The sequence below is a fragment of the Carcharhinus amblyrhynchos genome, chromosome 10, assembly GCF_965287045.1.
Source record: "Carcharhinus amblyrhynchos chromosome 10, sCarAmb.v2.hapA, whole genome shotgun sequence".
NCBI classification, from domain to species: Eukaryota; Metazoa; Chordata; class Chondrichthyes; order Carcharhiniformes; family Carcharhinidae; genus Carcharhinus; species Carcharhinus amblyrhynchos.
Window position 1 is genome coordinate 30,670,102 of NC_137333.1, and position 16,724 is coordinate 30,686,825.

The 16,724-nt window shown below is 41.4% G+C and overlaps 1 protein-coding gene across 1 annotated transcript in view; it reads right to left on the reverse strand.

Moving 5' to 3' along the window:
* LOC145349561 (nectin-3-like) overlaps positions 1-16,724 on the reverse strand; it is a 213,554-nt gene that overhangs the window by 34,301 nt on the left and 162,529 nt on the right. The window contains exons 3-4 of the mRNA XM_080198158.1: positions 11,292-11,591; positions 5,602-5,719 (exon numbers count right to left, since the gene is read on the reverse strand). Of these exons, the coding sequence (XP_080054284.1) occupies positions 5,602-5,719; positions 11,292-11,591 (418 nt within the window). The remainder of the gene's footprint in view (positions 1-5,601; positions 5,720-11,291; positions 11,592-16,724) is intronic.

Sequence of the window (16,724 nt, forward strand, 5' to 3'; positions counted from 1 at the left end):
AACTACCCCTCTAAAGTTCTTCAATGTGTTGTCACCTCCAAAATTTAGGCCTCTATTTTCCAGAGCTCTATGTCACATCTAAACATTAAGGACTGAGTGGCTCCGAGTCCTGGAGCAGTACCATGGACTTGCTCGTGTTTTGGGGCGGGTAGGGGGACACTGTTCCAGACAGGGCAAAATTCCTTTGGCCTTGGAGGGAGTGCAGAGGAGGTTTACTAGGCTGATACCGGAGTTGAGGGGGTTGAGCTATGAGGAGAGGCTGAATAAACTAGGCTTGTACTCGTTAGAGTTTAGAAGAATGAGGGGAGATCTCATTGAGACGTATAAGATGATGAATGGGATGGATAGGATAGAGGTGGAAAGACTCTTCCCGCTCAAAAAAGACAGTAGGACTAGGGGGCACAGCCTCAAGATAAAGGGGGGGCAGTTCAGAACGGAGTTGAGGAGGAACTTCTTCACTCAAAGGGTGGTGAATCTCTGGAATTCTCTGCCCGTTGAAGTGGTGGAGGCTGCCTCGCTAAATATTTTTAAGAAGCGGGTTGATGGGTTTTTGATAAGAGAGGGGATTAAGGGTTATGGGGAGAGGGCGGGAAAGTGGAACTGAGCCACGACAGATCAGCCATGATCTTATTGAATGGCGGGGCAGGCTCGAAGGGCCAGATGGCCTACTCCTGCTCCTATTTCTTATGTTCTTATGTTTATCCAACTCAGAATTGTGCCACGCCCTCCAAAGGACAAGGCTCTTGCAGTGAATGGTGCCTTGAACTGAAAATACCCAGCTGAGGGTTATATTAGCTCTCCTGCGCAATTTTCTCAAAAGTGGCAAAAGGTGGCATTCTCTTCAACTGCGGGAATAAATCTAACACTTATAGAGTGGTTCCGGGTTAGAGAGACAAGCGGTGCTGCTGGGTAGAGAGTGCCACATTCAATTGTCTGGTCTCTCCCTTTGAATTGCTAACTCCATTTCCAATTTTTGATGCTGGAATTCACTTTCCATTTCCTGTTCCCTTGCTCTCTCTCTTTCCTGAGTTTCTTCCTCTCTCTCTATTTCTGGAGATTCCCTTTCTCTTCCTCATTCTTGAGCTTCTCTTTCTTTCTCTCTTTCCCCCTCCTGAAATTCTAGCTGTAACCTGAGCTGTTCCAGTTCAAAATTGACTAGGGATATGGGCTTGGGGGTCATGATTGAGTTCAACGTCTAATTATTCTACTGAGAGGCAAATGTTCTACCAATGATTGGCTCAGTTCACTTCTTCTGCTAGGCAATTTTATCAGCACCTCCCCAGCTACAGCTTTCAGTTGTTTTTGTGCTAAGAGCCGCTAAAGTTTCACCTTATGAGTTAGCAGGAGTAGGCCATTCAGCCTATTAAGCCTGCTCATAGCTGATCTGATTGTAACTTCAACCCCACATTCCTGCATACCTTTGATAACCTTTCACCTCCTTGTTAATCAAAAACATATCGTTCTCTGCCTTAAAAGCATTCAAAGACTCTGCTTCCGTTGACTTGAGAAACAGCTCCAGAAAGTCACGGCCCTTTGAGAAAAATAATCCTGATCTGTGTCTTAGTGTCTTAAGTGAGTGACCTCTTGTTTTTAAGAGTGACCCCTAGGTCTAGATTCTCCAACAAAGGGAATGTCCAACCCCTATTCATTCTGTCTATAGTCCTCAGGATCTTAAATGTTCTTATCAAGCCGCCTCTTACTCAAGAAGGTACAAACCTGACCTTTCTCTAGCCCTTCCTCACATAACCTGTAAATTCCTTTGTTGAACAAACGTGTACCTTAGCGCTCAGGCCACGCTTGCTCAGCCTTGTGAGAAAACAAAGGCATTGGTGAGCTTTCTTAACTACAGCACGGCGTGGAGGGACCGGGACAGATTGTTGTTGGTTATCTGACCAGTAGAAACTTGAAGGTCTCAACCATTTCCACTTCATCATCATTGATGTAGACAGGTGTATGGTCTCCACAACGTTTCCTGAAATGAATAACTATCTCCTCCTTTTACTGACATTGAGGGAGATCATCATACCATTTCACCAGATTCTCTATTTCTTTCCTGTATTCTGTCTCATCATTGTTTTGAGATCCAGCTAATTAGTTATCCAAAGGCCTTGAAATTGTTCATTTAATACCATATAGGGTGCAAAGATTCAAGAAAGCATCTAAACACCACTTTCTCAAGATAAATTTTGATTATCTGCTCAAGGGCTGCATGGTGATTGGTGTTGCTGGCCCATGGTGTATTCGGATATGGCCTTGGGTCACTGTCTGTGTGGAATTTGCACATTTCGCCTGGGTGCTCCTGTTTACCCCCACAGTCAAAAGATGCATGGATTGGATTGATTCGCCATTCTAAATTGCCCCTTAGTGTCGGGGGGATTAGCAGGTTAAGGGGATAGGGCCTAGGTGGGATTGTTGTTGGTGCAGGCTTGAAGGGCCAAATGGCCTCCTTCTGTACTGTAGGGGCTCTATGATGGTGTCATCAGTAAACTGGAAAATGGAGTTGAAGTTAAATTTGGCTACACAGTCATAAGTGTATAAGGAATATATAGGCTGAGGACACCACCTTTTGGGGCACCAGTGCAAAGGATAATCATGATGTGGAGATGCTGGCGTTGGACTGGGGTAAACACAGTAAGTCATCTCATAATACCAGGTTAAAGTCCAACTGGTTTATTTGGTAGTAAACACCACTAACTTTCGGAATGTTGTTCTTTCGTCAGGTGAGTGGGGAGATCGGATCACAAACAGGGCATATAAAGGCACACTGGAGACTCTCATTCTAATCAGTATTCTGTGAACTGTGTGTGCCTTGATAGATCTTTGATATAGAGATCAGTATTCTGTAAACTGGGCGCAGAGGAAATCATTTAAAATGTCAGCTAGTATGGGATTAGGAATAAATAATGGAGCAGGCTCAGGGGGCTGAATCTGACTCCTGCTCTTAATTTGAATGTTAGAAACCCTCACCCATGTCTTTGCTGCCTCAAGATTGGATTGTTCCAATGCTCCCCTGGCCAATCCACCATCCTTCACTCTACATAAAACAAAGCTAATTCTGGTGCCTGTATCTAACCCACAAGAAGTCCCAATCATCCACTGCCTATAGATTGGCTCCTTGTCTTGCAATGCCTCAATTTTAAAATCATAGAATCCCCACAGCAGATGGAGGCCATTCAGCCCATCGAGTCTGTATCGACCACAATCGCACCCAGGTTCTATTCCTGTAGCCCCACATTTACCCAGCTAATCCCCCGGGCACTAGGGTCAATTTTAGCATGGCCAATCAATCTAACCCGCATGTCTTTGGACTGTGGGAAAAAAAATTAGAGTATCCGGAGAAAACCCACACAGACACAGGGAGAAAGTGCAACTCCACACAGACAACGACCAAGGCCGTAATTAAACTTGGTTTCCTGGGGCTAAATGGTAGCAGTGCTAACCAGTGTGCCACCGTGTCGCCCCTCCTCCTTGTTTTTAAATTCCTCTCAAGCCTTGCTCCTTTCTACCTCTGTAATGTCCTACAACCAAGATCACCATATTCCTCCAGTCCTGGCCACTTTTAGAATCTGAATTTTACTCAACCCACCTTCTGCTTTTGGGGTCCAAATCACTAGACAGAATTTCTTCCTTTTCTTTGTTTCTCTGTCTCTCCTTCTTTAAGATTCTCCATAAAATCTTTTTCAGTGACCAAGCTTTCAATCTTATACGTCAAGATGTTGCACAATATGCCTTTGACAGTAAGTAGAAAAATTTTCTCTCTTCTTGCATTAATTTCCTGTAATCACTATTGAGTGCACTACTTCCACACAGAAGTAAACTAGCCATTGTTAAAAGATGAAGCTAATTGGATTTTGCTGTCACCAGGGGTTTGGCAATAGCCGATTAAGGACAACTTCATCCAGAATGGCAAAGTAGGAGGAAAACTGGTCATGATTAGCATGCAACTTTTCTAACAGGATAAGCCAAATCCAGTGGATCTTTGAAAGATGGCCAACTGACTAAAAATGTGGCAAAGCACACGATACAGGAGGAAAAGACAAACCTCATTACATCCAAAATGAACATAGTCCCTGAAGTAAACTTGCTCATGTGTTACTCTCTCCCTTCCAATCTTACTACAAAAGACTCAAAACTACTTTCTGTATCATTAATATAAATTAGTCAAATTTGCAGATGATACTAAATTAGGTCAGAGGGGCATGGTTTAGTCAATCAGAAACTCAATGAACGGCAAAAGTAATTAAAAGAAACTAACAGGGATAAGTAACAGATACAGTTCCATGCAAACCAATGGAAGAATTACATATTAAAAAGGAAAACTGGCTTAACCGCCTACCGATTGTGCAGAAATAACACTAGAAAAGTTGGAAGTCATATCAAAGTGTTAAATCAATGGGTGAAATCATTCTGCAGCAGCATCACAAAATGAACAGAAAGTCAAATTAAATAACTAGATCAGTATTGTGCAAGTCAGTCTTCTACCTGTTTCTAGAAAGAATGACTTACTTCATATAGCACTTTTAATAACCTCAGCAATTAAGGCAATTACATGCTTTTTATGTATAGTCATTGTTCTCACTAGCAAACCAGCAGTCAAAATGCACAGAACAAGGCTTCACAAACAGCAAATATATGACTGGTTTTCATGGAGGATTCTGGGCAACAGAGAAAGTGTCCATCATAATTCCAAACTTTCCAGACAATTTCTCGGAAGTCAACGTGTTGCAACTTCTGAGAGGTCTCAACATGCACTGGAAAATGCAGGCAGGAAGATTGGGACAAGTGTAAACTTGGACTGAATGTATGATACTTATACTGATTTATTTAGGGCTGCCACTAAGGACAACACCCCCACCTCCCACACCCCCCACAAACCCACAATCACCATGGTGATAATGGATCTAATTTGGGGCCAGGAGAAGTAGTTCCCCTTGCAGCCTATGAAGTAGGTTAAGAGCATAATTTAAAATGCAGCCAGCAGCATACACCTCTGCTTTGCTGCTGGCTGCAAAGTCTAGGCTGATGATAGTTCTTGTTGCCTGGTTAAGAAATGATGTGATGATAACATCAAGCGGCATCTAAAAATAAACAAGTCCTTTCCTCACATAACTGTGAAAACTGTTTTATAGATCAAAGAGTAACATTTAAATGTCTAATAGGACTTTTACAATCCAACTCTGTAATGAAGGATCAACTGTACTATGTGCCAGAACAACATCTCCAAGAAATACGTTTGTATTTCATCATGCGCTTGTGAATGAAGACAGATTGCACAGCAGGTCAGGTTGATGGAGGTAAAGATTTGTATTAATATTAGAATGACTGCACAGTTCATAACAATCTAAGTTTTCATAGAAGTTTTATTTTCATTTTGAGTTAATTTATCTGAGGCACGAACAGAATACAAGGAAAACTGGACAAAATGTTTGATACTGACTATTTCTTCTTAACAACCATAAGCTTCTGGGTCATTCTACAGATATAAATCACAAACTCTTACTCAAATATTTGTGATCTATTGTAATCACGTGCTATTACATTTTAAATACCTGCAGATTTATCAGAGGTGTTTAATACCATACAAATGAGATACATACATACCTGCTCCATATATATGCAGAAGGTGATGGATTTGCATCAGCTTTACATCTGAGTTGCACATTTTGTCTGCCAACAAACCAGTTTCCATCATATCCCATCACAGTAACTTCAGGGGCATCTGGAACAAATCAGCATACATTGGCTGCTGGAACCAGTATCTCCTACAATTAATTATATGCTAGCTATAGTTACAACCACCATATTTTTGTGATTATAGTAAATAATATAGTAGGTACATAGAGACAGGTGTAGGCTATTGAGTCCCTCAAACCTGTTCTTCCATCCAATCAGATCATAGTTGATAAGCAAACTAACTCAACATACCTACATTTGTTCTGATCTCTCAATCCCTTTTGCTAACAAAAATCCATCAGTCTCTTCTAAAATTAACAAATGACCTCTATGCAATTGCCATTGACAGAAGAGAGTTTCAAACATTCACTGATCTTTTGTAATCGGAAGTATTTCCTAATTTCACTCCAGAAAAGTCCGACTCCATTTTTTGGATGATTTCCTAGTTTTATATTTCCAAAAACAACTAGAAACAGTTGCTGCTTATCTACCCTATCTGTTCCATTTAATATTTAAAAAACTTCAATCAAATCACCCCTTAATCACCAAAATTCCATGGAATGGACCCAGTTTGTTTGATTTGCCCCTGAGCTTAAGCCTTGCCGTCCAAGTATCACTTCCTCTAAACTCAATATAACCTGCCTAAGACATAGTGCCCAGAACTGCTCTCAATACTCCAGGTATAGTCTAAACCAGGGCACTATTTAGCTGACGCACGAGTTGTACTCTGGACTGGTTGCTATTAAGGCCAGCATTCCAGTAATCAGTTTTGATTATTTTGCATACCTGAGCACAACACATTAAAGATATGTGTACCTGAACAGCCAAAATTCTTTGGATTTCCACTGTTCCTAGTTTTCAACGTTTAGAAAATACCCTGTCCTATCTATTTTTTTAAAAAACTCCAAAGTGGATGATCTCATATTTACCTGCATTGAAATCCATTTGCCAATTTTGGCAATTCACTTAATTGAGCAATAAACCTCTAATTTGAAACTTCTAACTACATTGGCTTATAATTCATTTTTGCATCATTGGAAAATCTGGATATGTGGCTTTCTATACCAGCAATTAAGTCTTGAAAGAATACAATGACTATTGAGGTTCTTAATCAAATCCTAGCAGGGCCTCAAGTCATATCCTGCTAATCTGAACAGAAAAGCAATTCTAATGTTAATTTCAAGTTAAAATGGGCCAATCGAGAAAAGTAGCTCTTAATTAAAGACAAGTTTGGAACATTCATAGGAGAATCATAGAATCCCTTCAGTGCAGAAAGAGGCTATTTGGCCCATTAAGCCTGCACTAACAACAATTCCACCGAGGTCCTAACCCCATCATAGAATCCCAACAGAAACTGTAATTAGGGTATCTGCATTGTCCCCAGCTACTACATTTTAAGATCCAGTAAAGAGAAACCATCTGTTTCTGAGGATCTGGCAATCTTTAATGCCCATTAATTTCTGTCATTTCTCCACTGCTGCTGGTTTGCTTATGTTAATTCTGTTGAGACTCTAGGGCTGGATTTCTAGGGAAGTTAAGTCAGGTAATTTGTCAACTCATCAGATCTGTCTCCAATAAAAGGGCACCTGCCACTTACTTTCATTCCAAGGAGATGGGGCAGAATGGAATGAGGTCTACCATCAACTGAGGCACTTTGAAGATTACCTTGGAGGCAGGTGAGTTCCATGACGGGCTGGTTAGAAGGCCTACTTGGGTTCTCTGAGACTTTGGCTCAGTTATATTAAAGATTGGCTTTTAGCTCTCACTCAACCTATCCTTTATGCTACCTCCTTGCCACCTTACACCCCCACACTACCTCCATGTTGTCCCATTGTTTAAGAAGGGGAACAGAGACTTTGCCGGGAATTATAGACCGGTGAGTCTTACTTCTGTTGTGGGCAAGGTTTTAGAAAAAATTATTAGGGATAGGATTTATAGTTATTTGGAGTGTAATGAATTGATTAGAAATAGTCAACATGGTTTTGTAGCGGGTAGGTCGTGCCTTACTAACCTTATTGAGTTTTTTGAGAAGGTGACCAAAGAGGTGGATGGGGGTAAGGCAGTTGACGTGGTATACGTGGATTTTAGTAAGGCGTTCGATAAGGTTCACCATGGTAGGCTTCTGCAGAAAATGCAGATGTATGGGATTGTGGGTAATCTAGGAAGTTGGATCAGGAATTGGCTATCAGATAGGAGACAGAGGGTGGTGGTGGATGGTAAATATTCATCATGGAGTACAGTTACGAGTGGTGTGCCTCAGGGATCTGTTTTGGGGCCACTGTTGTTTGTAATTTTTATTAATGATCTGGATGAGGGTATAGTTGGGTGGATTAGTAAATTTGCTGATGACACCAAAATTGGAGGTGTGGTAGATTGTGAGGAAGGGTGTCATAGTCTGCAGGGAGACTTAGATAGGTTGCAGAGCTGGGCCGAGAGGTGGCGGATGGAATTTAATGCGGAGAAGTGTGAGGTAATTCACTTTGGTAGGAGCAACAGATGTGTCGAGTATAGGGCTAACGGGAGGACTTTGAATAGTGTGGATGAACAGAGGGATCTAGGTGTGTGTGTACATAGATCCCTGAAAGTTGGGAATCAAGTAGATAAGGTTGTTAAGAAGGCGTACGGTGTCTTGGCGTTTATTGGTAGGGGGATTGAATTTAGGAGTCGCAGTGTAATGTTGCAACTGTACACTACTCTAGTGCGGCCGCACTTGGAGTACTGTGTGCAGTTCTGGTCCCCGCATTACAAGAAGGATGTGGAGGCGTTGGAGAGGGTGCAGAGGAGGTTTACTAGGATGTTGCCTGGTATGGTGGGGAGGTCCTATGAGGAGAGACTGAGGGATTTAGGGTTGTTTTCGTTGGAAAGAAGGCGGCTAAGAGGGGATCTTATTGAAACATATAAGATGATTAGAGGTTTAGATAGGGTGGATAGTGATGGCCTTTTTCCTCGGATGGAGAAAGCTAGCACGAGGGGGCATGGCTTTAAATTAAGGGGGGGTAGCTACAGGACGGATGTCAGGGGTAGGTTCTTTACCCAGCGGGTGGTGAAGGATTGGAATGCCCTGCCTGCTGCAGTTGTAAATGCGTCTAGTTTGGGGGCGTTTAAGAGATCTCTGGATAGGTTTATGGACGAAAAGGGATTGGTATAGGCTAGTGGGTCATTGTTTTTGTAACTGGTCGGCGCAACATCGTGGGCCGAAGGGCCTGTTCTGCGCTGTAATGTTCTATGTTCTATGTCCATTCATAAACACCATGACCCCTTCATTGCCCTGACCCAGTATCCAATGTGCATACACCTCAGGAGCCACGTGGAGGTAAAAAAAGAAACTTCTAACAATCTATATGAGCTATCACTCACACGCAGTTGAAACTAATAAAAAAAAAACTCAAGTCACGAAACACATTCAAAAAAATATTTAATGCCCAAACAAGGGGAGAGGGAGTATGGGCAGCTCTGTGGGGTGCAGTTATCACAAAGGGGGCAGCTGTCAGGGGTTTGCAATTGATCTTGGTGGTCACCAAGTCCATTCGTGGGACTCTGGGGGTGGCACAGGGTCATTGAGGGCAGAGTAGATGGAAGAGCCAATAGATGGCAAGAGGAGGGATTTGTTTAGTGCCATATAGGCTGGTCAAATGGACTGGGTGGCTGAGATAATACTACGGAGCCCCCTCCTTGGGGTGTAGGGCTGGCTAACTTCAGCTGAGGAATAATTACGTTGCGACTTAACAGAGGGAATGGTAGCTATGAGCTCCTTGATGGCCTCCACTTGTATAACCAGGGTGCCTATTAGCACTGCTAAGCCCTGCTTAAGCCCTGAAGGAAGAACTAATTATGCCCAGTTGTATACTGTGATTAATGTTTCTAACACTGACTGACCCTTAAGAATTAGGAGTTTTTGGTTTTTTTTTAGAATTACTGCCCTTAACACCATCCGATATCCAGTGTTAAATCCAAGGCTGAAACTCAGCTTTCAGTGTCATGGCTGACAGCTGGTAGCTCAGGAACAAGGGTCAAAGGGCTCACAGCTGCAGCCAATGTTTCTCAACTTGGTTGCGCCCAGGTAAAGATGGCCAATGGGTGAGGGCATGGCAATGACCCATGAATGGAAAACAATTCTGTCTCTCCCTCCCCTCACAGGTTTATTACAGATTTTGCAATGGAGCTAGCGATGATATTGATCACAGCAGTTGGGGAGGAGAGACTCCAGCATCAACATACAGCGCTGACGTGTGTCACTATGATGACCAGGGTTTGCAGACCAAGATTAGCAGATGGAGGCCACAGCAGCCAGAGAGGGAGGGCAAAGGCAATAGAGAAAGCCAAGAGTCTATTGTTATAGGCTCTCTTCCATTGAGCTGACAGGAACTTTGGCTTACCCAGGAGATGGTGAGGTACCTTTGCCATGTTCCCATGTACTTGGCCCCAAGTGGTGCTGAAGGACACCCACTGTGTGGTGAAGGTTATGGCAGCACTTAATTTCTCTATCTCTTGCCAGGGGTTCCACTAGGAAGCTTTGTAGGATTTGCAGGCATTCACCTGTAAGTGCATCTGAGGTGTCACAGATACGCTCTTCACCTCAGGGGACTATATTATTTCAAACCAGACCAAGCTGGACAGGATGAAAGATCCACAGGATTTGGGCAGAAGCTGGTCTGTCACAGGTATGATTGATTGCACCTTTGCGTGAATGCACTGAATTGCAATCATAGCACCAGGGAACTCCCTTCATCAACTTAAAAGTATTCCAGTCCCTGAATGTGCAACTGTTCTGTGACCATAAGCATAAAGCAGGGTGAGCCCATTTCCCTGGGAGCATCCAAGACAGTTTCATCCTTGGCCTGTTCCAGATCCCCGAACTTTCAAGGACATCCAAGGCTACAGGATGGCTCCTCAGGAACAGGGGTTATCCCCCAAGGTCTGACTGATGTGCAGAAGCCACGCATTCCTATGGAGAACCAATGCAATGAGGCACATATTATGACTCATGCAGTGATTAAGCAGACTATTGGTATCCTCAAGCTGAATTTCTAATGCGTGGACAGTTTTGGTGAAGCCCTGCATTAGAACCCCTAGAGGGTCTCCCATGCAGTGGTGGTGTTCTGTGCCCGCACCCCCCTCCCCCCACCCCAAAAACCTGGCTCTACAACATGGTAAAGAGGTTGCAGAAGAGGGTCTGGAGCTGCTAGGTATTTTCTTGGATGAAGAGAAAGTTTAGGTATGTGCCGAGAAGGAGCCTGCAGAGGAGCCAGAGGAAAGTGGTCATGTAGGAGCAAGGGTGCACATGGACAGGAGGGCCGGATACATCCTCATCATCGCGTGGCTCCTGAAGGACCATGATTCAGGAGTACATCTTCAGTTTGTGGCCAGAACAATTTAAGAACATTTAAAAATCTTACTAATTTTTAGTTAACAGATGTTCAATACAATTAGGATGACTGATTTTTAACTGTATTTTGCTACTTTTTCTTTTGGATACACTTCAATTTTGAGCAAGGGCAAGAAAACTCAAATAATGCCAGCAGAGAATGTTGTTTGCCAAACCTACTGAGATCATTAGATTCATGCTTATCATGACTTTAATTATACAATACATGCAGGCTTCCACATCAGGTACTTACATTGTACATCTAAGATATATGGGGTTCGAGTAGTGGTATTCAGCGGTGGATGCACCACTATGCAGGTGATCGGTCTCTTCCTCACAAATCGGGATGGAACAATCTTGAACCGATTTATAACAGTCACAGTTTCATTTGGGGCAGGAATCTTTGTCTGCTCCTGTTCTCCAATGAGATCTGTTTCCCAGAAAACAACTGCTGCAGGTTTTCCATTGGCTGCTGTGCATACTGCTGCAACTGTTTCGTTGGCACCATCTACAAGTGGTTCAGGGCCACCTCCCACAGTAATTGCAGGTTCAACTATAAAAGCAATAAAAAAGTAGTTGACTATTAGATATTAACAACAGTATATACCAAAAAAAGTTAATGCTAAGTTTATTTTACTGGGAATTGCTTAAGATTTCATTTCACAGAAATAAGGCTAGTGGGATAATAACTCTTAGGTCATGCTGGTTAGCTTGAACAAAGGGCCAAAGTTGGATAAATGCATGAATAGATAACTGTTGTCAGAGCTGTGCTAGGGTTTTCATTTAATCACGTATAATTAAGATGCTTGCTGAAGTACACAAATTCATCAGTAAGTGAAAATATAATAGAAATCGCATTAGTGAAAAATACCATGGCTCAATAGCCAGTTAAGGAATAAGAACAGCTGAACTGAATGGCCATGATCAACTCTTGTTAATAGGTCTTGTGAACAGCCTTGGACATAAATAACTGATAGTGCAATAGATTCAAATAATGAAACTTTACAACTTAGCTCTGAATGCCGGAAATGGAACATTACTGGAAATATGCAACTAATCAGAGATTAGTGGACAAGCATGATAGATCAATGCCAGAAGATACCTGTGAAAGCTCATGAAGCTAATGGCAGGTGAATGGCATTAAGTTCAAGCATCTGACATCATATTCAGTTTATACTTCATATATTTACAACATAAATTTAACATGATGCTAAAGCTATACAGGCTTCAATTGCATTGTACAAGAAACTTGAAGCTAAAGAAGGGAAAAGTAGACAGGATACCTTGCTGTTCAGTTGCACATGGAAAGCATAAATTTGAATGCTGAGTGGGGCAGCACGGTAGCACAGCGGTTAGCACTGCTGTCTCACAGTGCCAGGGACCTGGGCTCGATTCCCACTTGGGTCACTGACTGCGTGAAGTTTGCACATTTTCACCGTGACTGCATGGATGTCCTCCAGGTGCTCCAGTTTCCTCCAACATCCAAAGATATGCTGGTTAAATGGAATGGCCATGCTAAATTGTCCCTTAGTGTTAGGGGGGCTAGCTGGGGCAATGCATGGAGTTTGGGCCTGGGTGGGATTGTGGGTGGCGCAGATTCAATGGGCTGAATGGCCTCCTTCTGCACTGAAGGATTCTATGGAGTGGGAACAGGATGAAGCTCAGATCTAGTGCCTCTTCTGGTTCAATAACCCATTGCTGACCTTTAAGCTCACACAAAGATGAAGAACCGGTTTAATTTTTATTTTTGCTGCCTGGATTCTCAAAGTTCATTAACACTGGGTAGGTAGACCTTAATAACGTTAAGCAGTATAAGGTTACACTCAAGACTGGATTATCCTTAAACACTACCATTACAGAGATAGAAAAGTTATTTAATTTGTGAGATGTGTTCAATGCAAGTATTACTTTTATTGAACAGATTCAAAAGATAAACCTTCTATCAGTAAGATAGCCTGTGTTTGTTACCTGTGTTTTTCAACTAAAAGCCACCTCTCAGCTTACTGAGAAATAATTTGTTTTAAAAGACTCACTCCAGCTGAAGCTCAAAAACCACAGATCTGTGCTATGAAAGAGACTGAAGTAATTACAACATGTAATTACATTGCTTCTTTTAGTTATCTGTATCTAATATTTTGTGTGTAATAACAAGGGAGATGTCACATTAAACTTTTAGACAAATGTATGCTAATAAATATGTTTTAAAATCACTTCAGTTTTTATAAAACATAAAAAGTTGTTCCACTGTGCCAAGTCAAAGGGATCATTGAGTGGTTTCAGGACATTTTTATGGAAGACAGTGAACAGCTAGAGGTTATGGTCCACATCAGTACCCAAGATATAGCTAGAAAAAGGTATGAGGTCTGAAAGTTATTTTAGGGAGCTAGGAAAGATTTTAAGAAACAGGTCTCCAAAGACAGCAATCCCAAGGTTACTGTCAGTACCAAGTGCAAATGAGTATAGAAATAGGAAGATAGAGCAAATAAACAGGTGGCTGTTGTGATGAAAGGTGGGGACTTGTGAGCTCTAGATTTTTGAGGCACCAGCTCTGGGACAAGTGGTATCTGAACAAGTGGACATTTTGCAACATAGCAGGACTGGAACCAATACACTTGTAGACGGATTGTTATGCCACTGGGGAGAGTTTAAATTAACTTGGCAGGGGGATAAGAACCAGAAGGAATTCAAAAAAAAGAGAAACAAAGCTCGAAATGGTAGGGTGTAATAAGTGAAATTGGAAGACATCGTTTATAAAAGGGAGATTGATCCCCACCTTGAGAGCTAACACCAAAACCCCCAAAGAGGAGTACCTCACTTTGTTAAAAAAACCTCACTGTTGAAAGTGTGCTTATAGCATTACGATCTGTTCTTCAGCAACTTTGTGGTTAAGTCAAAATAACTCCCTGACACACACTCTAAAAATCAACAAATAACACTATTTATCTAATAGTGAACAAGTTAACTAAACCATTAACAAACCGAATAAAACAATTCTAATGTATGTTGTTCCGATAAATGCAATTCTCATTCATTTACAAAAAAAAACAGAATTTTAGTCACTCTCTAAATTACAACCAGGTTCTGGAACCTTTCAGGTCTTTTCTGTTGAATCTTGTTTCTGGATTTTTCTCTCACTATCTTTGATACCTTGGCTATCAAGGTGGTGCTTTCTCTTGAGACATAAACGTAGCTATGAGAACCAGCACATCCCTCTCTCTCGAAAGCTGAGATTTTGTTTATATATCCAATTCAATCTAATCAAAGTTCAATTCAGAGTCTCATCAAGTGAGACATTCCCAATCCAAGCTGACAAGACAGGCCTCTCGACTTCTGTCCTGGGCTTGATCTATATGATCCAAACTAATTGGAGAAGGCATTGCACCTCCTCTAAGGCTTGATCTCATTTGTATCTTAGCCAAAAGGCCTAGATGCAGCTTTTAAAAACTGCTTCAAAAGAAGCCACAATGTAACCTTATGACTTCAACCAAGTACGATGTTGTGGTTAAGTCAAAATAACTCCTTGACACACAATCTAAAATCAACAAATAACACTTTATTTATCTGATAGTGAACAAGTTAACTAAACCATTAACAAAAGGCCAAGCTGAGAGATGTGATAGATGGCAGCAGCTATCCCAGTTTATTTCATAGTCGCCACCCACCCCTGGTCTTTTACACCCCTCATGACATATCAATATTTCCTACAATGGGATTGGTTCTAGGTTGCCAAACCCATCAATTTCAAATTCAATAAATACTAAGTGCCGAATTCAAACTGATCAGTTAAATTCAAAACAGACAGTCGACTTGGCAATACTGCTGCCTGGCCCCTCAAAACAAATGTTTCAATTTTGGCTATCTGTGCACTGGACCCTTTTTTAAAACTCTAAGCACAGAGAAAGCACTACTTTTTAAAGGGACCATGCACTGTTTTCCATTCGAGCAATTTACAATTTCACAAACACCAAATTGTAACATTCTAAACTAATCTACAATTACTCCATCCAACTACACAACACAGCAGAAACAAAAGCCAGTATCAGATAAGATCAAAGTATAATAAAATAATTAAAGGCACTTTATCTGAATGTATGCAGCATTCATAAATGAAATGATGGCATAAGTGGAAGTAAACGGGTAGGATCTAATTGCATTACTGATCGAGGTGAGAACTGAATGTTCAACAGTATTTAACATTTAGGCACAGACGAGAAGGGCCAAAAGGCCTGTTTCTGAGCTGTTATTTTCTATGGTTTTCTATAGTTTTTTCCTAAGGTTAAGCAAAAAGTAAAAGGAGGTGGGTAGCACAATTAATAAAGACTGTCAGTATCTTAGTGAGAGGGGATCTTAGATGGGAAGATCATGATGTAGAATCAGTTTGTATAGAGCTAACAAACAGCTTTGGTGGGAGTTATTTTTAGGCCACCAAGTGATAACACAGGTCACGGTATAAATCAGGAAATTAGAGGTGCATGTAAGAAGGGTAACATGGGGGACTTCAATTTAGAAACAAACTCGGTCAATTTAATTAGCACTAATGCTGTGGACTACAAATTCCTGGATTGCGCATGAATAGATTTTACTGAACAGTATGTTAAGTAACCAACTACAGAACAGACTATTTTAGATCTAGAATTGCATATTGAGAAAGAGTTGATCAATAATCACATCATAAAGGCGGCTTTAGGGACAAGTGATAATGATGTGTTAGAATTTTATATTAAGTTTTAAAGAAATGTAGCTCAATCTAAAACTAAGATCTTAAATCTAAACAAAGGAAACTATCACTCAAAACCATTGGTGCTAATGTAGCAAAAATTAATAATTCGACATTCAGAAACCCAGGGTAAAATGTTACCCGCATTCAAGGCAGGCACACTTAAGGCAGTTAGCTGAACAATGCGAATTCGGAAAGATACTCAACGAGATGTTAACAGATGATTTGGTTTGTGGTGTGAACAACTTCACCACATGACAAAAAATATTAGCAAAGACAGAACTTAACTTGGTAAGAGCATCAGAGATTGCTCAGGCAACAGGAAGCGCTGAAAAGGTACATTAGAATTATAAAGCACATAGTGAGGCAAGGTCAACCAACCTGGATTTGAATCTCAGGGAGTCATGGCACCAGGAAGGAGGGCACTGAAAGCTGAGAGTTAAAGAGCAACAAGCAAAACAGGGACAGAAATTCAGTCTGCAGACCAAGTTATTTTGGTGCAGGGAAAAACACTCCCAAGACAGGTCTAAATTTAAAAATGCACCTTAGAGGGGTCAGATTAGGATTAAATGCAGAACCAAAAAAAGCCAACCAAGGGCCAACAAAAAAAATACAACCCCAGGGCATAGTTCAGAAAATGATTCCAAAATAAAATCTGAAGTTTACAGAATAAACAACATTAAAGTGAGCAAGTCAAACACAATTGTAATTGTATTGTGAACAACAGATCACTAAAAATGGGGATGGATACAGGAGCCTCTGCCTCCATCAATGGAGAGCAGATTTATCATGTTAGCAGGATGGGAACCTTGAATTAAAAAGCACAACAGCCAGGCTGGCCAGCTACACTGGAGAGCCTTGAAAGATCCTCAGTATCACAACAGCACCAGTAACCGACCAATATCAATCAGCTCAGTCACCAATCATCATGGTCAAAGACAACTCGGATATGTGGAGATAATAAGATAA